This window comes from Cetorhinus maximus, chromosome 32, assembly GCF_964194155.1.
Source record: "Cetorhinus maximus chromosome 32, sCetMax3.hap1.1, whole genome shotgun sequence".
Taxonomy (NCBI): Eukaryota; Metazoa; Chordata; class Chondrichthyes; order Lamniformes; family Cetorhinidae; genus Cetorhinus; species Cetorhinus maximus.
Genome location: NC_135910.1, coordinates 20,329,584 through 20,355,013, shown reverse-complemented (window position 1 = coordinate 20,355,013; position 25,430 = coordinate 20,329,584). Strand labels below are relative to the sequence as shown.

At 42.8% G+C, this 25,430-nt stretch overlaps 1 protein-coding gene across 2 annotated transcripts in view; it reads left to right on the top strand.

Annotated features, from left to right (window-relative positions):
- LOC144671481 (leucine-rich repeat and fibronectin type III domain-containing protein 1-like protein) overlaps positions 1-25,430 on the top strand; it is a 90,597-nt gene that overhangs the window by 23,410 nt on the left and 41,757 nt on the right. The window contains exon 2 of one of the 2 annotated variants that reach the window (XM_078533417.1): positions 18,218-18,816. The exons of the other annotated variant lie outside the window; for it this stretch is intronic. Coding sequence (XP_078389543.1) covers positions 18,218-18,816 — 599 coding nt within the window. The remainder of the gene's footprint in view (positions 1-18,217; positions 18,817-25,430) is intronic. 2 annotated transcript variants of the gene reach the window in all.

Below are 25,430 nucleotides of genomic sequence, written 5' to 3'. Positions count from 1 at the left end.
AGGATTGCAATTGGTGGTTTTATCTTGTTGGCTTTGAGTTTGCCATCAAAAGGGCCAATCATCACCCTCAATCTTCCAGAATTCAATATATGGTTACAATCTTATTGTATTGTTCTGACTCCCTCCACCATGTGAGGTTCCCCAAAGCTGTTGATCCAGACAAGACCCCTCAATTTCTCACCGTCTGGCTGGGACACCCCCAAATTGTTATGCCACAGGTGAGGAGGGATGAGCTGGTTCCCTGTCTTTATTCAGCAACCCCCCACCCCCTGCCTCCTCTGTTGGCCACAACAAGATTTAATCTAAAAAGGATCCCTTTCACAGATAGCTTTTCCTCAGGCCCAATCGCTCTGGTTTTGAATGAACCAGTTTGATCAGACTTTCTTGAGTTAAAGGTACGAGTAAGTTTATTAACTACTAAAGACAAGAAAGGATAAAACACATGCATTTACAGTCTTACAGGTTAAAAGTAAGAATTTAGCTTGGAGTAAGTGGATATATATCCATTTATTTTATATATGTATATATAAATTGTAAACAGAACAGTCCTTGACTCGTGGGGACTGGGTGATTGAGGTTGTGGCCATTGCGATTTGAGATTCCAGTAGAATTGACTTCGGTCAGCGAATAGCTGGTTTCGAGGTTCCAGTAGAGTTGACTTCAGTAAATGAATAGCCGGTTTTGAGGTTCCAGTAGAGTTGACTTCAGTAGATGAATAGCCGGTTTTGAGGTTCCAGTAGAGTTGACTTCAGTAGATGAATAGCCGGTTTTGAGGTTCCAGTAGAGTTGACTTCAGTAGATGAATAGCCGGTTTTGAGGTTCCAGTAGAGTTGACTTCAGTAGATGAATAGCCGGTTTTGAGGTTCCAGTAGAGTTGACTTCAGTAGATGAATAGTCGGTTTCGAGGTTCCAGTAGAGTTGACTTCAGTAGCTGAATAGCCGATTTCGAGGTTCCAGTAGCATTGACTTCGGTAGACGGAAAGTCAATTTCGAGGTTCTAATAGTGTTGACTTCGGTAGAAAGAGAGATCAGGATACCTGCAAAATGACGATTTGCAGGGTACTGTGTGTGGCTGTTCCTCCTGAGACAAACCTCCAGCACTTTCTCTCTCAGAACACCCACCAACAGACAGACACCTGGACAGCTTCTCAGCTCACTTTTAACCCTTTCATTGTATATTCCAAGTGGGAAGCGAATTCACAAACTTGTCTGGGTGTTGCTCGTAGGATTTAATGATGAGATGATACTCGTCTCCCATTATGTCCTATTGTCTGTCATGGAGGGAGCAATTCTTTCTGGATGTCTTTAGAAGTACTTTGTCTGGTAACAGGGTGGGGTTTCATTACCTCTTAGGGAGTCTCTCTGCAGCATTCTAGCCAGTGGCTTGTGTGCATTTTTAGAAACTCTGGTCTTATTTTTAAAGTCCAATATTTCCGCACGTAATTCTGTGTTTTTCCTTCATTAGCATGACAGTATCTACTCTTACACAAGTTTGTTACATTTACATATTATAAACTCTGATAAATAGTTCTTCAACTGATTTGTTCTCATCCTTTAGAGTACAAATCCTACCATTCTCCTATTAGATAGGAGGCTAAAACACCTTTGGTTTAATGTCTCATCCAAAGGCAGCCTGTGAGAATGCAGCACCCCCTCGGTGCTCCACTGGAACATCCATTTAAATGTCTAACTCAGTGCACCACCCAATTCCTTAGACAACGTTACTGGGGGTTGACCTAAAGTAAGTTGGGGAATTCGAGGGGAAGTATTAGCTAGTTGAGTTCCAGAACAGAAGACACATTCACATTCAGGCCATGGCAAAATGATGATTGAGTAGAGACCTCTAAAAACTTTCAGTGCATCATTGCAAGCTCAGTCCCCACTGGACAACCAATGAAAACAGTCACCCATTGCCATGTTTCTGATCTCCTTTCTTGGGCCTTCCTTCCCTGAGTTGCTGAGGCTGCCTAAACCCAACAATTTATTTTGTATTGTGTTTATTGCCAATGACACAGAGTTAGTGTAAAAGTGTCTACATGAATTTCTAGCCAGTTTATCACAACAGTGTGAGAGTGAACTTGGTCCATGGAAAGGAAACTAACTAATCAAGAATTGTTCAGTGACTGTGACATTCCAAACCAGTGTATCAATTCAGCATCTTCGCACTACTGAGTTCAGTAATACATCAACCAATTCTCCCAATACTATCACCAGTATTCAATGCTTAAACAGGAATATCTTTCTACGAATTCGGAGATGTGCAAATTGATTTGTCACATTTGTTAAAAAATGAGTATGATTTTACAAAGCCAGTTTAACTTCTAACTGACCCAGAAAAGCAATGCAATTACACTTTGTGATGGAGTGATGGAATGCCCAGTATCATCCATAGGCCTGGAGTTTTCATATGATTTCCATCAATTAACAGGATGGTTCCTGTAGATTGGGAGGTAGCAAATGTAACCCCAGTATTTAGGAAAGGAGGGAGAGAGAAAACAGGGAATGACAGGCCCATTAGCCTGACATCAGTAGTAGGGAAAATTCTGGAATGTATTATAAAGGATGTGATAACTGGACACTTAGAAAATAATAGTAGGATTGGGCTGAGTCAATGTGGATTTATGAAAGGGCAATCATGTTTGATAAACTTGTTTGAGTTTTTTGAGGTGGTAACTGGCAGAATAGATAAGGGAGAACCAGTGGATGTGGTGTATTTGGATTTTCAGAAGGCTTTCAATAATGTTCCACACAAGAGGTTAATAAGCAAAATGAGAGCACATGGATTGAGGGCCGGTACAGAAAACAGGGAGTAGGAATAAATGGGTCATTCTCAGGTTGGCAGGATCAGGCTTTAGCCCCATCTATTCACAATCTATAGCAATGATTCGGACGTGGAAAGCAACATAATAATACCAAATTTGCTGATGACAGAAAGCAGTCCATGTCCAAATACAGCAAAACTTGGACAATATCCAGGCTTGGGCTGACAAATGACAAGTAACATTTGCGCCACACAAGTGCTAGGCAATGACCATCTCCAACAAGAGAGAATCTAACTATCGCCCCTTGACATTCAATGACATTACCATCACTGAATCCCCCACTATCAACATCCTGGGGCTAACATTGACCAGAAACTGAACTGGACTAGCCATATAAATACTGTGGCTACAAGAGCAGGTCAGAGGCTAGGAATCGTGTGACAAATAACTCATCTCCTGACTCCCCAAAGCCTGTCCACCATCTACAAGGCACAAGTCAGGAGTGTGAAGAAATATCCCCCATTTGCCTGGATGAGTGCAGCTCCCACAACACTCAAGAAGCTTGACACCATCCAGGACAAAGCAGCCCACTTGATTGGCACCACATCCACAGACATTCGTTCCCTCCACCACCGACGCACAGTAGCAGCAGTGTGTACCATCTACAAGATGCACTGCAGGAATTCATCAAGGCTCCTTCAACAGCACCTTCCAAACTCACAACCACTACCACCTAGAAGGACAAGGGCAGCAGATAGATGGGAACACCACCACCTGGAAGATCCCCTCCAAGTCACTCACCATCCTGACTTGGGAATATATCGTCGTTCCTTCACTGTCGCTGGGTCAAAATCCCAGAACTCCCTCCCTAACAGCCTGTGGGTGTACCTACACCACATGGACTGCAGTGGTTCAAGAAGGCAGCTCACCACCACCTTCTCAAGGGTAATTAGGGATGGGCAATAAATGCTGACCCAGCCAGTGAAGCCCGCATCCCGTGAATGAATGAAAAATAACTTAGCATCCTCCGCACAACTCACACTCTGCTAAGAGGCTTCAAGAGGATTTGGACAGGCTAACTGAGGGGGCAAGGACATGGCAGATGGAATATAATGTGGAAAAATGTAAAGTTACCCACTTTGCTAGGAAAAACAGAAACGCGGCGTATTTTTTAAATGGGGTGAGTTTGGAAAGTTCTGATGTCCAAAGAGAGCTGGGCAGCTTTTCACAAGTCACTGAAAGCTAACATGCAACAAGAAATTAGGAAGGCCAGGAATAAAGAAGTCTTGCTGCAGTCGTACAGAGCCTTGGTGAGATCGCACCTGGGGTATTGTGTGCAGATTTGGTCTCCTTATCTAAGGGAAGATATACATGCCATAGAGGGAGTGCAATGAAGGTTCACCAGATGGATGGTGGGATTGTCCTATGAGGAGAGATTGGGGTAACTGGGCCTGTATTCTCTAGAGTTTAGAAGATTGAGAGGTGATCTTATTGAAACTTACAAAATCCTTACAGAGCTTGACAGGGTAGATTGGCTTGATTAGCACCCATCCACCACCTTCAACATTCACTCCCTCCACCACCGACGCACAGTAGCAGCAGTGTGTACCATCTACAAGATGCACTGCAGCAACTCAGCAAAGGTCCTTCAGCAGCACTTTCCAAAGTTCGGTGGGTGCCCGCAATCGGCAGGCCCGGGAGTGGCCAGGGAACAGACCCCCGACTGAGATCAGCCCCCGGCCGCGATTTCACGCAGGCTGGGCCAATTAACGGCCACCCAGCGTGAAAGGCGCGCTGAAAGGCTCAGCGCTGCTGGGGTGGGGAGGACAGGAGGAGGGTGAGCGCTGAGGTTAGAGCAGGTGTTGGGGGAGTGCTCACGGGAAGCTCCCTGAAGGCAGAGAGGTGCCTCAGGAAGTTGAAGAATTTAAATGCCAGAAATAAAGTTTGCAAAAACCGGGAAAAAATGTCCACGCATCCGAATCAATCACCAGAACGTATACCAGGTGAAAACTCTGTGCAAACATTTTTATTTCTTTAAAATTAATATTGGAAACCTCATTCCGCGCTTGGATGAGGTTTCCTCAAAAAGGCAAAGGCCGCCTGGCAGATTCGCCCGCCAAATGTAACGTTGGACGGGCAGCGAAAAATCACAGGGATTAATACGTGAAAGGCCCTAACAGGCTCTTGCGCTCATCCACCAACCGAAATATCGAGTGCGAGTGCGCGATGACGTCAGGATGCTCGTCCGAGGTCATCATGCTCTATTTCACACTCGAGCGTGTTGGGCGCGTGCCCGCCCGCCCGCTGAGCGAAAAATGATGCCCATGGAACCACCACCTGGAAGTTCCCCTTCAAGCCTCACACCACCCCGACATCCTGAAATATATCGCCGTTCCTTCACTGTCACTGGGTCAAAATCCTGGAACTCCCTAACAGCACGGTGGGTGTACCTACACCATGTGGACTGCAGCGGTTCAAGAAGGCAGCTCACCGCCACCATCTCAAGGGGCAATTAGGGATGGGCAATAAATGCTGGCCCAGCTGGAAATGCGCACATCCCATGAAAATACATTAAAGAAATATGTAGGAAGGATGTTTCTCCTGGCTGAGGAGTCTAGAACCAGGGGACCCAGTCTCAGAATAAGGGGAAGGCCATTTAGGACTTAGATGAGGAGAATTTCTTCACTCAGAGGTTGGTGAACTTTTGGAATTCTCTACCCGACAGGGCAGTGGAGGCTCAGTCATTGAGTACGTTCATGACAGAGATGGCTCCAATTCTAGTTATTAAAAATATCGAGTTATGGGGATAGTGTGGGGAAATGGCATTGAGGTAGAAGATCATCCATGATCTAGTTGAATGGTGGAGCAGGCTCGAGGGGCTGAATGGCCTACTCCTGCTCCTATTTCCAATGCTCCTTTAACACTAAAGATCTGAGACGTTTAAGCATGAGTTGCGCCCATAATCACTTTATACCCATGTGTCCACATATTTTACACTGGTTCAAAAGTCCCTTTACCTAAAATAGCCACCCACAAAACTGGCTATACCACCAGCTCAACATGGTCAGTTAATGCCAATTGCACTTGTTCAGCAGGGAGTGGGTGAGGGGTCCATCACATTGTGCCCCAAACCCTGGGCACACAGGCACCCACAGTCAGATGATCACATGACCAGCACCCAATTGAAGCCAATGTCCAGGTCCTATTGCTCTAGCTGCTGTAATTAAGTTTACATTCCTTTTAAACCAGTCATTGGACCTGCCCTTCTGGTAAATAAGATCTTTGAAGAGTCACACACGCCTCCTGCCCTGCTGTACAAATATCGGTCACTAATGGCTGACAGCAGCAGCCTCACCCAGCATCTGAAGTCCCATTCGCCCTGTTCCATTCCCAATTGATTCCAGCTCTTGATTGCAGCAGTTAATCGATGGGAGGTTTTACCTTCAGGCTTATTCTAATGAGTGTAGGTTTTCCCTGGCAAAGCTGGTGCGGTGCCCAGCACATCTGGCCGTATTTTGCCGTCTGCATTGCCAGTGTAAATGTTACATGGAACTATAGTCTAGTCCTGACAACATAACCTGTGTCCCAAAACTGTGACCAGACTGGGGACCTGCCCCGTCTTAAATAAACTGAAAATCACAACACTTAAAGCTGATTGGATAATTTTGTTTAAACGGATTTGTTTGTTTGTTTCTTTGTTTAAACGGATCCTGATGGTGAATCTCTCTAATTATCCCAGTAATTAAATCCTCTGTTTCAGTTTGAAGTGAAATATTGCCAGGTCCTTCAATGGTCTTTCTGGAGGATAGTGATCAGTGATTCTCTTGGACCAGCAGTACCTCCGTGATTAGACTTTTCCACCTTGGAATTAAGTCACTTTGGCAGTTCATCCAGGAGCTCAATCAATAATAATTTCTCTCTGGTCTGTAGATAACATGTGCACATTTAACAAAATGCACGTGTAGCATTAAACTATATTTAGATTTGCAGCACAGTTCATCAGTTCATTTATGTTCGATCAATAACCCTTCAGGAAAGTGCAGCCCTGGAATGAAGTAACAGCTGCAGCTCAATAAAGACCCTAACAAGATTTTGTTTTTTTATTTGTAAATGACATAGAGTCATGACACCTGACAGGACCTATAAAAATGGAACTGTTTTATGGAAAAATCTATGGCTGTTAATTCTCTCTCAGAGTTGGGTAATTACTTTACAGGCACAGGCTTGTCATGTCTCAGTTTTATTGTACCTAGTGTTGGGAGACCATGTCAGACAGACTGAAATAAGTGTGCCTCCACTTTGAATGTTGCCAATCACAGGATGCCTTTAACAGGAGGCAGAGTGAGAGGGAATAGCAGAGTTTGAAGATTGGTTTACACTAGGTTGGGTGAGCTGGAGGACTAGTGGGATCAATTCTGAGAGACGGTGTGGATTTTTCATCATCCTTGAATTCATCTTGTGTTGATTGGCAGTACCTTCTTCAAGGTCTTGAGAGTTCACCAGTTTCGCCATTGAGACTGGAAATGAAATCCGCGTACCTTTATGTGAAATGAGAATCTCAATACCAGAACTCAAGCCAAGATTGAAAAGAATGGAGCAAAAAGCTGTGTTTTTTTTGGTAACTCAGGACATCTGAAAGCCATCACAATCAATGAAATATTTTTGAAGTGCGATTGCTGTTGATACATCAGCAACTGTGGCAGCCAGACTGTGTACAGCAAGATCCCACCAATAGCAGGTCAGGTGAATGACCGACCGGTGCATCTGTTTTTGTTGGTTATGTTGGGCAGGTAGAAGTGGAACCATGTGATATCAGAGATAGATGGGGGAGGATGTTGTGGTTATCAGTGTTGAACGTAGGGGAGGAGCTGAGGTGGGTAAGGAGAGAGAATAAGCCATGATCTAAGTTGGAAATGAATGTCATTTGTGGCTTCAGCCAGGACTATCTCTCCACTGTGAGCTGATCAGAAGGTGGGACTGAAGGATGTCTACCAGGGGATTTCAAGAGAGATGGGCATGAGCTTTGGAGTGAAAACATCTTTAAGGGCTTTAGAGAGGATAGGGACCAGAGGATCAGAGGCTGGGACAGGGAAGATGGCAGCTGCACGGGACTGTGCCCAGAAAAATACCAACATCATCAGCAGAGAAATAGACAGAGGGAAAAATAAATAAATCCAGCTCAAACTGACAAACAAATGAGTGAAGCAGAAAGAGAGCAATCTGCTAGAGGGACTTTGCAGAACTAACACCCAAAATTGATCAATTACCCTCATTTAAAACAGCAGAAATAAGAGATTTCTACACACATGCTAAAACAGATTTATTTAAGTATATATATATAAAGTGTTGTTTTATAAAGGGTAGTGTGATTTTACAATCTTGCAGCTCAGGAAATGACTTCTAGCCAACACTGCAGTGAGAAACAAGACCTCAGAAGAGTCAGGGATGAGAAAGGCCAATTGGTTTAATTTGGCTCATTCATCTAAAACGAACTGACTGCTCCTCCTACCCCAGTGTCCAGCTGTACACTTAATGGTCTTTGCTTGTTTCAAGTGTCGCTTGTAATACACAAGCAGGAAACTGTTCTTTACCAGTTACACATGGACAGGACTCATGTGGGATTCCGTGTACTGTTGTAACTTAGGGGCAGTTACTGATTAACAGGAGAATGCAGCCAATGCAAAAATGTTAGTGTTCTGTTCATGGATGAGAGAGGGACAGGACTATCCAACACTGGTTCTCAGGCTAGCTGGTTTTGGCAGATGGGCACCAGCTGTCCATAGGATTTATGGGTATCAAATGCCAGTTCTGCCCCCAGTTGGCTCTGGAATCGATCTGTTGATAGCTTTGCATCTTGCCCTCATTTCTAATCAGCTGCATTTTTAAAATATACCTGCACTTGTTCCATTTACCGTATTTTGGCCAATAGATAAATGAACAGATAAAACCACCCTTGGATCTCCAGAAACTTTGGCCGTGTCCTCTACATCTGGCACGTGGCTGAAACCTCACTCTCATAAAACCTTCCCCAGTTGAAAAATCCAGTGAACTACCTCTGGAGGCCAACACAATAGTGAGGAAATAGAAACCTACATCATGGAATTATCTGCTCTGGGCACACGAGATAGTGGGAGAGTGAGCAAGGACAATCAAATGCCAAAAATAGAATTATTAAGAAATGGTTACATGGCTCTTTTCCCTCCCTGCCATTTCCCAAATCATTACCCCCAGACATAAAGGAAGAGTTCAGAGAGCTTGGTTCTATTCTGCAAATGGCAGATCAGAGTTTTCACTTGGACTTACTAGACTGTGTGACTAGTCAGGGTTTAGACTTCTCATGTTTTGGCTGTGAAAGACTGGTCCGTGTCTAGACTTACTAGGCCTAGTCTGTGAAGGACATGTCAGTTAAGACTCAATGAGATGAGATCCCTTGTGACACTGCGCAGAATGCAGCTAAGCCAGTCAGACCAGGAAGGTACAAATGAGATCTTTGAGCTGTGCTGAATTACCTGTTCCCAACCCAAGGAGTAGCAACAGGATTCCTGAGATGAGGAGGAGGAAATGAAGCAAGGTTCCTGCTCCTGATTCCTGATCCAGTAGAAAAGATTTTTTGTGTGGATATTACATAGAGTTACTTAAATATAAAGCACAGGAACAGGGCATTCAACCTGTACCAGCATTCATATTCCACATGAGACCTTGCTCATCTGAAACTATCAGCACAACCCTGTACCCAATTCTGCTCATGTGTTTATCTAGCTTCCTCTTAAATGCACCTACACTATTCACCCAAACCACTCCCTGTGTTCACCAGTTCTACACACTCACCACTTTCTGTGTAAGGAAGTTTCTCCTGAATTCCCTATTGGATTTCTTCTTGGCTATCTTATATTGATGGTCTCTAGTTTTGTTCTTCCTCAGGCTCTCTAATCCTTTCATAATTTTAAAGACTTCTATTAGGTTCCCCCCCAACCTTCTCTTTGTGAGAAAAAAAGAGACCCATAGCTTCCTGATGGGTTTACACTCATATCTTTGTGCATTTTATTGCAACTTTGCCAATGCCTTCACCTCCTTTTGATAATATTGGACATGGACAGTGTTGAACATGACAGTGGGTAGCCCTCATGATAAGATAACCTGATGACTTGGGCTGCACTCATGAATCATGGACAGTTGGGTGAGGTCCAGGAAGGTCCTGTGCATTGTTAACAGAATCCAAGCCAGTTGGTGAAGTCAAAACCAAGACACAGAGCTCTTCAGTACTGAGTTTACTGACACTCTTCAGTCACATACCTCTCCTTATAACCCCCTGTGTCCCAGCTGTGCCCCACTTATGTTCTTTTGCGTATGCCAATTAAAAAACTAATTAACAAATTAACCAATTAACAACCCCTTAAAGGAGCACTTTAACAAAAAGACAAAGCTCTAAAGGAAACTTAGCAAATCAAGCTAAAATGTCACTCCCAGGGCAGTTGGTGCACTCCAGCGCCCATGGCGACCATCGGCTGCAGAAGGTCTCAAGCATACCGGCAGACACAGCGCGCTCCCTCTCCAGGGACACCCGCCTGTAAACATAGCTGTGGTAGAGGGGCAGACAGTCGGGTCAGACAACCCCCTCGACCACCCACTGCATGGACATGATGATGGCCATGATGATGATGATGATGATGAGCGGCAGCAGCAGGAGGAGGAGGAGGATGATGATGAGGATGGGGAGGAGGAGGAGGAGGAAGATGATGAGGATGAGGAGGAGGAGGAGGAAGATGATGAGGATGAGGAGGAGGAGGAAGATGATGACGATGAGGAGGAAGATGATGAGGATGAGGAGGAGGAGGAAGATGATGACGATGAGGAGGAGGAGGAAGATGATGATGATGAGGAGGAGGAGGAAGATGATGAGGATGACGATAAGGAGGAGGAGGAAGATGATGAGGATGATGATGAGGAGGAGGAGGAGGAAGATGATGAGGATGACGATGAGGAGGAGGAGGAAGATAATGACGTGATGATGAGGAGGAAGAGGAAGATGATGACGATGAGGAGGAGGAGGAAGATGATGATGATGATGATGACGATGAGGGGGAAGAGGAAGATGATGACGTGACGGTGAGGGGGAGGATGCTGCACCGATTGGTCCCCTATTTATATGTGCTGGAAGTAGTTAATTTAGCAATGCGCTTCATCTGTGTATCTCATTAATATAAACAATATAATGAACATAAATTTGCAGATGTACCTCAGCCTGAGTCCCTACCCCAGTGAGGGGAAAATGACATTCCGGGGATGATCCCGGAGAAATAACTGTACTTGTGCAGGACAAAAGAGCTTGTGGGGCACAAGTGGGGAAACCACCGGGAAAGTGAAAACAGTTATGTCCATATACCTGGTGCTGTAATGTCACAGTGGGTCAGATATTTTTTAAAAAGTAACGTGTTTTTGTGATGTTGGCATATTTACCAAACATTAATAGGAAATACAAATGCCTCTGGCCTCAAGAAAGACATCATGGCGAATTTGGCCAATGTGTTATAAAAACAGAAAATGCCAGTAAAGCTCAGCTGGTCTGGCAACATCTGTGGAGAGAGATACAGAGTTAACATTTCAAGTCTAATATGACTCTTTTTCAGTCTTTCAAGTCATATTAGACTCAAAACTTTAACTCTGTTTCTGTCCCCACAGAGGCTGTCAGAGCTGCCGAGTTTTTCCAGCATCCGCAGTATTTTGCTTGAATTTTTAACCAATGTGTGGTCAGGCGAGTGAGGCTCACGTGGCCAATAAGCATTCTCAGTAATTACCGTGTGCCTGCCGATACCACACTTTATATGGAACTTCGATGAGCTCATGATGATGTGAGGGAGATTGATACTGAAAACTCCAATAAGAAAAATACAATTGGAAATCAATGCCTTTCATTCCTGTGTGTTTTGACAAGATAATTTGTTAATATTGAACTATAATAGACACGCATGATTTTGCTCTCAGTCTCTGAGGATTTAGCACAGTGCAAACTGAAGTATTATCCAGCACAGATACCATTATAAATCTATCTCGACTTCCTATGGGAACTTCATCCAGAAAGCCAGCCGTTTTATTTGTCAGCTCTGGATGACAGGCGCTGGAATAATGGGATTGCCTTAATCTCTGCCGACGTTAGCATAAGAATTTAAGGAATAGGAATAGGAGTTGGCTATTTCCCCCCCTTGAGCCATTCAATAAGATGATGACTGATTGGATTGTGGCCTTAACTCCACTTTCCTCTCTGTCCCCCACAACCCTTGACTCCCTTGTCTATCAAAAATCTGTCTAACTCCGCCTTGCATAAATTCAATGACTCAGCCTCCACTGCTTTCTAGGGAAGAGAATTCCAAAAAGCGAGATCCTTTGAGGGAAGAAATTCCTCCTCATCTCCATCTAAAATGGGAGAACCCTTACTTTGAAACTGTGCCCCTGAGTTCTAGACTCCCCCACAAGGGGAAACATTCTTTCAGCATCTGCCCAGCTGTTAACACCCCTCAGAATCTTAAATATTCCAATAAGATGGCCTCTCTTTCTTCTAACCTTCAATGAGAACGACTTTGATCTTTCCATGTACAGAATTCAATGGGCCTGAATTTGCTGTGGCAGGACAGCTGACAGTATCTGCTGTTAGTTAGACTGGCCCTTGCGCATTTAAGTTTTTATTCCTTTGCAGAAAGTGCAAGCGGATGACGTCACAGTGTGTGGAGAGACATAAAACATGAGACCTGAATGAAGTTGTGGTCGATTTATATCAGGAGCAGTGCTGCATAATGCTCTAATTTGCATTACTTAACCAATCAGATTGAAGGATTGTGAATTGAAAAATTTAAGTTTGACATTTTTAAAATCTCTAATAATAATTAATACCTGAAGGAATGAATCTCCACATTCTTAATAGTTCATTTTCAATGGTAGCGAGGTCAATTGGAAGCAATCAACACCAATCACATTGTTAAAAGAGTACTTGCACTTGTATTGACAACACTGAACTTTCTGTGGTGAGTTTAGTCTGTTTTTACCAGGTAAATACAGCATCCTAACACTTAAACCTGAATTTAAGTTCAAGAAAAAGAAAATCTGGAATTGAAAGCTAACCTCAGTAATGGTGACCATGAAACTGTCATTGGTTGTCATAGAAACCCATCTGGTTCACTAATGCACTTTAGGGAAGGAAACCTGGCGTCCTTACCTGGTCTGGCCTACAGGTGACTCCAAACCCACAGCAATGTGGTTGGCTCTTAACTGTACTCTGAAAAATAACCTAGTAAGCCAAATAGTTCAAAGGCAATTAGGGATGGACAACAAATGCTGGCCTTGTCAGTGACACCCACATCCCATCAAAGAATAAAGAGAAAAAAAATTCTATACATTTCATTGGTGAGGGAATCAGCAAGATGCTGTCTTCACAAAGCTAATGGGGGAACAGTGCATCTCAGACCGATTTTTGGATTACCCACACATCTGCCCATTGCCTAATGTACTGCACCACTTGTGCCTAAATAACATTGAGTACCATTAGTCACTGTTATTTTGACAGCAAATTCTGAGTCAGTGCATTGCCTTGTGCTTCTCTTTGACGGGGGAATGGCGCTCTTTTGAGTATCAATGCATTCCAGACGGGGTATTTAGGTTCAGAGCTGTCTTTGCTTTAACCACACTCCAACTGCAGAGTGCTCCTTACTGCTGTAATATGGCATTTGAGTCTCTCACACTAACCATCCTGTGCCTCCTCTGGGTGAGGCTGTTCATTTGAGGGGCAATTTTGCAGACTTTGAACAGCGTTGCACCACCCAAACTCATTTCACACAAAACTATTAATCAACAGACGACCTTTATACCATCAACCAATTGGTATCAAGTTTTCAGGCATTCATTCCACTGTATCTTGACAAGTCAATTTATCAATACAAAACCATAATACAGCTGCACGATTAGATATTTGTAGCTCTTTCTCTGTGCTACTAGTACAATGTAATATGGTATATTCTCTGACACTGCCACAGTGCTGCTGTGATATCAAAATCAAGTCTTATTCCACTAAATACGTTTCTAAGGGAAGATAACAAAGCAGTAAGTACAACTGAGATTTACCATGAAGGAGATGGACATGTTGGGCCTAATCATTAACTCAAGTCAGCCGAAGGGACAGGGCAGTGATTAGAGAGGGCTTGGCCCAAGAAGAGGTTTAGCTTCAATGGATTCCAGGTTGTGCATCCTATTGAATATTAATTTCAAGCCCTTTTCAAATTTTTCTCAGCGTTACCTGCTAACTAACTCATCTTTCCTCAAGCCTTTTTCACCCGGAGCTAGGCCCTGGTTTCAGTTTTTCATCAAAAACATAATTAAAATTCAGATTGGAATGTTTCTCATCAATGCACTCGACATGTTTTAACCTGCAGGACCATGGACCAAGATCTGGAAGGTGACATTAGATGGGATAGTTTCTTTTTGATGGTACAGACTTGATGGGCTAAATGGTCTCCTTCTGAACCATCAATCTTTGTTTCCATCTTTCTACTTTTTTTCTATTCCTACAGATTGATTGAATATTTTCTTTAATAATATGAAATAACTAAAGTAAACTCCTTGGAGGAAGTTATTGGGTATGTGGGTGTGGTCAGCAGCATTAATATTAAAACAATAGACTGCTTAGATTTGTGTGTGTATTGCTGCAGATGTGTGGGTGTGAGGTTATATATGGGTGTGGACAGGTCAGGTAGCAGTGGTTAGATTGGTTTCAATGGGGTCCCAATGTTGATCTGTGTTTGGGACTCTGTTTACGAGTCTGTGGAGCTAAAATTCAACTTCATCGGGAAGACAGAACGGGCTTAGAGGATTGACCCTAGTTACACAGCCACCTGAACAATCTCTGTATTCAGCTCCAGCATGGAACTGTGCTCAGTAAGTCCTCTGAATTTCATTGCAACAATTCTTCACCACCTCTCCTTTCCTAAATGTGTCGACCAATATCAGATCCTGCCAGCATTGGCTGGCAATGCCCCCAGTGTTAGCGCTCAGGGGCAATTCGATTCAAGGCCCATGGAATGGAAAATGCTGCAGTATAAAGGTGTTTGCCTGAGATTGGGACTAAAGTGGATTCTTGGAGCAGTGTAGAGAGAGATCTATTCTGCAACTGCCTAATCTCATTTGGTGCTGTTACTAATATCCTGAAGGGGAGTGTTTTATCTCAGAAATTAACATCCCTCACATTGATGAACATTTTAAACATGAGGTGTATTTGTGAACTATAAGTGTATATATTGGGTTCTAGATATTGCCAATCTAGGTTAGCAGATGAACACTAACATTTGTGTTCATACACAGTATTAGTTTTAATGAGTAAAAGGAGCCTTACTCAATAGACAGCTAACTATATATATATCTTTTTTAAAAAAGATAATCTCTGGTATTTGTTGCAATCTATTTCGAATTCTGATAAATCTCCTTCAACAATGTGGCCCTCCCTCAGTACTGCCTCTGTGACAGTGCAGCACTCCCTCAGTACTGACACTCAAGAATGCAATACTCCCTCAATACTGACCCTCTGACAGTGCAGCGCCCCCTCAGTACTGACCCTCTGACAGTGCAGCACTCCTTCAGTACTGACCTCCTGACAGTGCAGCACTCCCTCAGTACTAGCCCTCTGACAGTGCAGACTCCTGACCCTCTGACAGTGCAGCCCTCCCGCAGTACTGACCCTCTGACAGTGCAGCGCTCCCGCAGTACTGACCCTCTGACAGTGCAGCGCTCCCGCAGTACTGACCCTCTGACAGTGCAGCGCTCCCGCAGTACTGACCCTCTGACAGTGCAGCGCTCCCGCAGTACTGACCCTCTGACAGTGCAGCGCTCCCGCAGTACTGACCCTCTGACAGTGCAGCGCTCCCGCAGTACTGACCCTCTGACAGTGCAGCGCTCCCGCAGTACTGACCCTCTGACAGTGCAGCGCTCCCTCAGTACTGACCCTCTGACAGTGCAGCGCTCCCTCAGTACTGACGCTCTGACAGTGCAGCACTCCCTCAGTACTGACCCTCTGACAGTGCAGCACTCCCTCAGTACTGACCGTCTGACAGTGCAGCACTCCCCCAGTACTGACCCTCTGACAGTGCAGCACTCCCTCAGTACTGACCCTCTGACAGTGCAGCACTGTGCTGCATGAATTGGTAGCCTAGGTTACGGGGTCAAGTCCTGCCTTGGGATCTTGAACCCATAGCCATGAGAATGCTTCCAACTGAGCCAAGCTGACATTTCTGGATGCTGGGAACATTTCTATTTTGGTAAAAAAAAATACTATCCAGCTTTTTTGTCACAATGTAATCATGATGTCATCATGATTCCTTATTAACTTCCCAGTGTAAAGTGATAGCTTGCAGTTACTTCCTCACTAACTAAATCCATTGCACTTGAACTACTAAAGGAACTTTGGAACAACCAAAACCATTCACCCAATCATGCCCCCTCCTCCCACTGTCCACAGGTAACTGAAGAATTGTCATATTGGACTCAAAACATTAGCTCTGTTTCTCTCTCCACAGATACTGCCAGATCTGCTGGGGTTTCCCAGCACTTTCTGTTCTTATTACCACAGATAACTACCTCAATCATTGACAATGAATTATTGACTTCTTCAATCATTAACAATCTCAATCAACAATGATGTTAAGATCTGATGAGGCAATGGCTTTTGTCAATGAATGTGAGAAAATACCTTCACTTGTCAAGAAAGCCTGTTTAATTGCTCCAACATTGGTGGCTGTACCTTCAGCTGCCTCGGCCCTAAGCTCTGGAATTCTCCCCCTAAACATCTCCACCTTTCTACCTCTCTCCCTCCCTTAAGACACTCCTCAAAACCTACCTCTTTGACCAAACTTTGGGTAGGTTGCCTTAATATTTTGTCACGGACAAATGTATTTATTCTTTTACTGTCTGTGATTGGTGTGTTTTGTATGTGAAGGGTGTGTGCATTTTCTTACCCTCAGAGCGTTTGTCCAATTTAAACAATTCCAGCAGCAAGCTTTTTGTGACTTCTAAAATAAAAAAGGTTATTTATTATCCCACACTTGCCCTGGAGATTGAAAAATGCAATGTCTCACTCACTCAACTCACCCGCACTATCACTCACACAAAGTTTAGAGACAGGTGAAGGTAAAAAAAGACAATATGTTTACAAAATATAATTTGTCTCAGTCTCTCTTTCATGACAGGCCTGTAGCTTCTTAGATGAGGTGATGCTATTAGCTGAAGTGTAGCTCTTGTAAGCAGTAGATGTTCAATAAGCTATGAGGCATTTTGTAGTTGAATTTCCAGGAGGTTGGTTCTCAGGTGAATTTGAAGTCAGAACAGGTTGGAGGGAGTCTTTCTCCCACTTTCAAGGTGTCGCTTTTTATTCCCTTGGCTGCTTAGTTGACTACAGCTGGTTGAATAGTTTTCTGATGGTCTTTCTGCCTCTGCAAAGCTTATTTTTGCTGTTTTAAAAGCAGGCAACAAACATAGCTTACTCACTCAGATGACCTGTTACTAGTCCAAAGTCCTTTTCCAAATAAGGTGAGTGGTCAGATCAATTAACATCCTGGAAATTTACCCAGTCTGAGTTCAGATGAGGGACCGTCATAATACAGTGGGAGGTTAAAAATAAAAATATAATGATAAAAACAAAAAACTGCGGATGCTGGAAATCCAAAACAAAAACAGAAACAGAAATACCTGGAAAAACTCAGCAGGTCTGGCAGCATCGGCGGAGGAGAGCACAGTTAACGTTTCGAGTCCTCATGACCCTTCAACAGAACTGAGATGGGAGGTCGATGGGGACCCATTCAAATTCGTCTAACACACATTCAGTTTTGACGTGTCTTTGTCCAGGGTGAACCAGAAAGACAAGTTAGCTGGAACGCTAAAGCTCTTTTGTTGACACAAAAAACAGAAAATGCTGGAAAAACTCAATGGGTCTGACAGCATTCGTGGAGAGAGAAAAACAAAGTTAATGTTTCGAGTCCGTATGACGCTTCTTCAGAGTGGTTGTTTTGAGAAAAAACTTTGTTTTTCTCTCTCCACAGAGGCTGTCAGACCTGCTGGGTTTTTCCAGCATTTTCTGTTTTTGTTTCAGATTTCCAGCATCTGCAGTATTTTGCATTTTCCTTTTGTTGATGTTCCATCCTTAACCAAAGGCTGTGTGAGTTTCCAGGCTGGCTGTGGAGGCCCATATTTAATTAGGAATTCTCTTGAGTCTCAGGACTGTCTGACAGCTTAAAATATACTGCAACATGACAATTTCCTAATGTGACTCGGTATCACAATTCATTTGTTAGCATTTCTGTGATGCACCAAGGGACATTTTGTTATGTTACAGGTGCTGTATTGATGCAAGTTGCTGCAATTGTGTTACTTGTACGCTGCAACATTTCATGGCCATGTTTGCTAATACATATTAAATTGTCTTACAGAATGATTCCATCTTCTAGCAAAACGTTCCTTGTGAAAGACTTAATTGCTGGCCGAGACTATGACCTGTGTGTCCTGGCCGTCTATGATGATGGGATGACCACCCTGACTGCTACCCGGGCTGTAGGCTGCGTACAGTTCACCACAGAGAGGGAATATACACATTGCCAATCCATGCAAACCCAGTTCCTTGGTGGGACCATGATCATCATCATTGGTGGGATCATTGTGGCCTCTGTGTTGGTCTTTATCATCATCCTTATGATCAGGTATAAAGTCTACAACAACACTGGAGAACACAAGACTAAGGTCAGTAATGTCTACTCACAGACCAATGGAAGTCAAAATGGGGCCATGCCACCATCGACCTCAAAACTGATAGAAAGCCGAGAGGAACATGTCCAGGAAACGTTGACAGATACCCCCAAAGGAACTTTGGTTGTGGCTTTAACTACAGACTACGAGAAAGTCTCTGTCACTCAAAGTCTGTCTTTTCCCACAGAGGATATGGCCCCCCATAAACGAAGGAAAACTCGGACAGGCACAGAGCTACAGAAAGAAGCCCCACTCTCTTTTAAGGAGAGCCAACGGGGAGACCAAGGTAGCACATCAACAAAACCCTCAAATTCCAAACTTGAAGATTATCTGTAAAGGAAAGATTTGATCTGTTCTACAAATTAGTGTAACTCTAGATGACCATACACAGGTAGTCGGGAAGCCTGGATGCTGGAAGTACTCAGCAGGTCAGGCAGCATGTACAGAGGGAGAAACAGAGTTAAAGTTTCAGGCAGCATATATAGAGAGAGAAACAGAGTTAGTTTCAGGCAGCATGTATAGAGAGAGAAACAGAGTTAGTTTCAGGCAGCATGTATAGAGAGAAAAACACAGTTAAAATTTTATGTCGATGATGACCTTTCAATAATGTTGCAGACTGGGGTTTGATTTACAGCTGTGAATATAACTGACCTTGGAGAAATGTCAGGTCGTTGATATCAGAAGGACCTGAAGTTCCTGCATTTTCCCATTTTTACAGATATATATTTTTGATAACTTGAAGTATGACATTTGAAAACTGTTTCATGTTCTAGATACAAACCTTTTGTAGAAATATAAAGATATATATAGAAATAATGAGGGAGAGGGAGATTTCTTTTAGCAAAATCATTTGTGTTGTGCATGAAATAAAGAACTGCAAATCTGAAATACAGCCAGAAAATTCTGGAACACTGAGTCCCATCTCAGCTACTCACCCTGTCTCTATGCCTCATAAATGTTTTAATTCCTTTCATTAAGCTTTTATCATCTTACTTTAATTTTACTTCATCCATTTAACCACCTCCAGTTTTTCATTTCAACACATTACAAGACATTGTGCCCCCTCCTGTGTATATCTGTGTGTGTATCATCGTGTGTGCATGTATGTGTATATCTGTGTGGATATGAGCGTGTATGCACATGTGTATATCTATGTGTATGAGCATGTGTTCATGTGTGTGTATATCTGCATGTGTATGAGCGTGTGTGCATGTGTGTGTATATCTGTGTGTATCAGCATGTGCATGTATATCTGTGTGCATATCTGCGTGTGTGCATATGTGTGTTTATCTGTGTGCATATCAGCATGTTTACATGTGCGTGTATATCTGTGTGCGTATGAGCGTGTGTGCATGTGTGTGTATATCTATGTGTATCAGCATGTGTGTGTATATCTGTGTGCGTATCAGCATGTGTACATGTGCGTGTATATCTGTGTGCGTATGAGTGTGTGTGCATGTGTGTGTATATCTGTGTGTGTATCAGCATGTGTGTGTATATCTGTGTGCGTATGAGCATGTGTGCATGTGTGTGTATGTCCATATCAGCATGTGTGCATATGTGTTTCTATCTGTGTGCATGAGTGTTGAGCATGTGTTTCTATCTATGTGCATGAGTGTGTGTGCATGTGTGTGTATATCTGTATGCATATGAGCATGTGCATGTGTGTATATCTGTGTGCCTATGAGCATATGTGCTTGTGTGTGTATATCTATGTGTATATCAGAGTGTGTGCATATGTGAGTATATCTGTGTGTATCAGCATGTGAGCGTGCGTGTATACATCTGTTTGTGTGTCAGTGTGTGTTCATGTGTATGTATATGGGCAGGATTCTTCGCTGCGTGGGCAGGCGTGCACCTGACCCGCTTGAAGTAAATGATGTGCAATGACGTTGGACGAGCATCCCAATGCCACCATGCATTCACACGATTTGCACATATCAGCATGTGTGTGTATATCTGTGTGTATGAGCATGTGTGCATGTGTGTGTATATCTTTGTGCATATCAGTGTGTGCGCATGTGTGTATATATATGTGTACATATCAGCATGTGTGCATGTGTGTGTTTATCTGTGTGTGTATCAGCGTGTGTACATGTGTGTGTATACCTCTGTTGTTACAACCACAGCCGATGTTATTTGCTGAGCAAGTCAAATCCCAGAGGGGAACTTGCCTTACTGTTCATAGCCTTTTTTTGTATTTGAAAACAGGGGAAAGAACTACTGATCCCAGAAGCATAGAATCCCAGTAACATCTTAAGGATTTTAAAATTAAAATATTTATTAACAAGAAAAAAAGCTTAAACACACAAGATTAAAGTTTCACAGTTAAAATAGTCTAACAAAAACATTCCCCCAAAAAACCCACGGTCAGAAAACACAAGTAAACTGCTTGGCAACAGCTCCCTTATTGATTTTTAACCATAAAATCCAGTAATATTACCCAAGGCAAAACCTGCTGTTACTTTAGTAAATGTACACCACATGACTTCTCACTCTCTTACACTCTGCTGTGGGAATCCAAAAGACAGGTTCTGAAACAGACTGCTTTCTAAAAACCAAAACTTCTCTGGCTTGAAAACTCAATGGCTGCTTCAAATGCACACCTTTCACACCTTCTCCCAACACAGATCTGTCCTCAGGATATTTCCCCAACACAGCCACACAACTCAGCTCAACTTCTTTCCATAAATATCCTTTTCCCCTTTCATCATAGATTCTATTGTCCTAAGTACCTCTTTGAACTCAACTTTTCCAATATATAAAAATCTTCCATGTTTCCCTATTACCCTCACTTTTGGCTCAAACAAAATGTAATAACCTTCCATTGTTTACTTATGAAACCTTTGTAAGTTGCAAAAGTCCCTTGTCACTTCTAAACTCCCCCTTGGAATTTAACAGCTGAAAAGTCAAGTCCTTACTTATCTCGCAATGCAAATTTCAAACCCAATCTATTTACTTGTAAATCCAACTCCACCGTAGCCCCTCATTGCAAATGCATGCGTCTTGCTCTTTATCTTTCATCACTCAGCTTCCACAGGCAAGCTGTCTTTACTAACCTCCTGTCATGAAGATATAATAATTTTCATAATGCTATTGTGATTTATTGTAAAGGTAGGTTAATAGTAGGCTAATTTCTCTGTGTGGGTGTGTGTGTGTGTGGGTGATTTAATTGAATTGAATTCAGCTGGTCTGGAACTTTTAAGTTATCAAAAGGGAAGCTAGGTTTGAAATGCTAAATACGTAAACATGACTGAAATTTTAGAATGTGAGGTGTGAGGAAAATTTGCATTTTTAGATAAATTAGAGTAGTTTGAATTTCAAAGAGGTGGTAAGATGTTACACCTAGCTAAAAGAAGCTAAACCAAACAGTGTGTTTATTTTTCCCAAAGGTTACTGATAATATGAGTACTATGAAAGATTTATATTATGAGAAAAGTAAAGTTGCAAAGATATATTGGGACTATGGAATTTACATTAAAAATGGAGAAACATGTGTAAAGGAGATAAAGTTATGTTTAAGGAGGAAGGCATTCTAAGATCTGAAACAAGTTTGAAAAGCCTCCAGCCTCTATGCATCAAGTTGCTGTCTACAGGAAATGAAGCTAAGAAAAGTCACTGTGAATATCACTGTCCAGAGTATTGTGTGCTTTGCCTGAATCTGTTTAAACTTATATTTTGTTTTATTGTTGCCTTAACGGAGGTGTAACTGGGAGCCAGATTAATTAGGGGATTTAGGAGTTATTATAGTAGTAATTTGTAGACCTATGTATGGGTTTAAAAGCTTTTCTTTCATTAATAAATGTTTAATTTAGCTTTGTAAAAAACCTCTAAGTCTCGGTGGGCTTATTAGTACTAAATTTAAGGCATGAATCTCAAAATAAAATACAAATTGCAGAACAGTTGTGGCAGCTGTTTCAAGTTTCCCTCTGGGATTTGAACAGCTCGGCATTTACCACCCACTGTGCCCTAACAAAATTGGAGGCTCGTCCAGGAATATATTTGAAATTCCTTGATTAGCTTGGGATTGGTGAATAGATAATTTTTCCCACCTTTACAAACAAGGGCCAATTAAGGTTACGAGTATGAGAGATGAGAGGCTCTTTGAATTCAGGAGTTGGGGTGAGGTTTCCCTTTAAGAGGCGAGATTGCAATATGGTTTGGCAGTTGCTAAGACTTGTCTGGGGGTTGAAGTTATAACTTTAGTTGGTTTACAAAAGGTAAATAAAGCTAAGTTAATGGAATTGGCAGAAAAGTTACAGTTAGGATTACCTGCAGGGGTGAGGAAATCAGATATAATTGAAGGTATAGAACAGCATTTGAAATCGGAAGGAATACCCGAGGTGTTTTCATTGTAATAAAGTTGGGCACATGGGCCTGGATTTTTCCTATGGCGGGTGGGCTAGGCGAGACCGAGTGGGGGTGGGCGCAGAGCTGATCGCTGCCCACGATCGGCTGCGCGCCGCCATTTTACGCGGGTGGGCCAATTAAGGCCTGCTCAGCATAACGCGCGGCCGGTATTGCTTAGCGCTACCTGTGCAGGCGGGGGAGGGGGGGGGAGGGAGAGTCGGGGCCTGCCCTCTTTCACGCGTGCACGCAAAAGAGCGCAGCAATCTCCCTGAGACATGGAGCTGCCTCGCAGAGATTGAATGTTCAATAAATGATGTGAAAATTTGCTTGAACAAGTCCGTTCATGTGACAGTGTCACACGAGTTGGGACATGTTTGTAAAGGTGGGAAAAATAATTTATTTATTTTATTAAAGCTTTAGGAAAACTCATCCCGCCCGTGGATGAGGTTTCCTGAAGAACGCAATTAATTAATTTTTTAACAGCCTTAATAGGCCCTTAGCATTTCGGCAAGTGGGCAGCCAACTCCGGCGCACGCCCACCGAATGAAATATCAAGATGACACACGATGGCATCGGGACGCACGCCTGACATCATCGAGCATCATTTTACGCATTGGCATGTCAGACCCGCCCCTGCTTGCCAACTGGAAGATTCTGCTGATGAAACCGGTGTGTTGGAGATTACAGGGAAAATCTGGTGGGATTATTGGGGTGCAGAAAAGTTCCGGAAGTAAAGTATTGAGGGTTCTGAGGTTCAGACACAAGAAAAGCCAGAGGTTTGTATACAGGTAAAACAGGAAGAATCACTGATAGGTAAAGAAGTGGGAATGTGCTCACAATCTACCTAAGGGTGTTCTGAGGAGCAGGTTGCAGAAATGTTTTAAGATTTTGTATGTGATGGAAAAGTCTTTCCATGTGTACAGGGTGGAGTAGGTAAAGATTTTAAAATTTTAAGAAACACAGGAGCTAGTCAATCCTTAATTGTTTGGGATAGTGATATTTGTTGTTCAGAGGAAGTATTACAGGAACAGGTGGTAATGAGTGGGGCTCATGGAGATGCGAAACCTATTCCCATGAGGAAGGTAAATTTAAAGAGTAAGTGGAAAACAGGTGAGGTGATTGTTGGAGTAGTGGAAAAATTGCCCATTGCAGGGGTTCAATTTATTTTAGGTAATGATATAGCTGGGTCACAGATATGGGTGATGCCTATGTTAGTTGAGCAGCCTGTAAAGGTGTTTTGCACAGAAGTATTGCAGAGAGAGAGCATCCTGGATTGTTGCCAGATTGTGTGATAACAAGACTCACAGGTTGAAACAAGAAGAACAGGAAGTTAAAAGGCAGAGAGAAAGTGTGGAAGTCCAATTAGCTGACACTGTTTTTGATAATATTGTTCAGGAGGAAGGAATGGAGGATAAAGCTGCTGGGGTATTTCGTTTTGGCAGCTATTTCAAGTTTCCCTATCGTTCCATAACACCTTCCCCCAGTTTAATTAATCATGGACACACACACGCACACACGCACATACAAACAACACAGCCTTCTTTACAGAATACCACCATATTAAAAATAACATCCATCTTAACACTGTATTAGTATGAGTGAATATGAACATATGTGCATGTGTTTGTATATCTGTGTGCATATCAGCATGTGTCCATGTGTGTGTATATCCGTGTGTGTATCAGCATGTGTCCATGTGTGTGTATCTGTGTGCATATCAGCATGTGTGTTTATATCTGTATGCGTATCAGAATCTGTGCATGTGTGTGTCTATCTGTGTGTGTATCAGTGTATGTGCATGTGTGTTTATATCTGTGTGCATATCAGCATGTGTGTTTCTGCTTGTGTGTGAGCACATATATGTGCGTGTTTTTTCCCCTCCTCTTTCCTTTTCTGTGGTGCAGATGAATGTGTCTCCTCTACAATTTATTCCTGTTCTGACAGAGACTGTGACCCATTTCTTGCTCTCTGCAAAGAAGCAATTCCCCCACTCACTCCTCCCGGCATTTCCTGGTGTTTCATTCAACATGAGTTTTCATTCCAGGGGATAGTTAACTGAAACATTCTCAGTTTCTTACCTTATTTGAAGAAGTGGCAGACTGGATGCTGGCTGACGATTTCAGTAAATGATTCTCTGTACCGGGGAAGTCTGTGTCTGTCTTGTGGGTCCAGGTGCAGGGATCTACACTGCGGCACCTATTGGAAGACTGGGATTTTCACTTTGAATGCCAACACATCAAATCATGTTTATTTAGTTTAAATTCAAAGAAAACATTTAGAATAGGAAACAGATGCCTGACTCAGAAGAGAAGAGGAGGCCTGGATTGGCTAATGAAAGAGGATAGATGAAAACAAAACTAAATATAATGGGAAACAGTTAGAAAACATTCAGGCTACCAGCTGGCAATCTTTAATCACTAGGCTGAGTTTTTAAGGTGTCAGCTCAAACAGCACATAAATTGATAAATTACCTCACATTACTGTCAGAATGTTACTAGATCACAGAGGGGTAGTTTTATTACTGTATTGGGTAACATAGTAATAAAATAT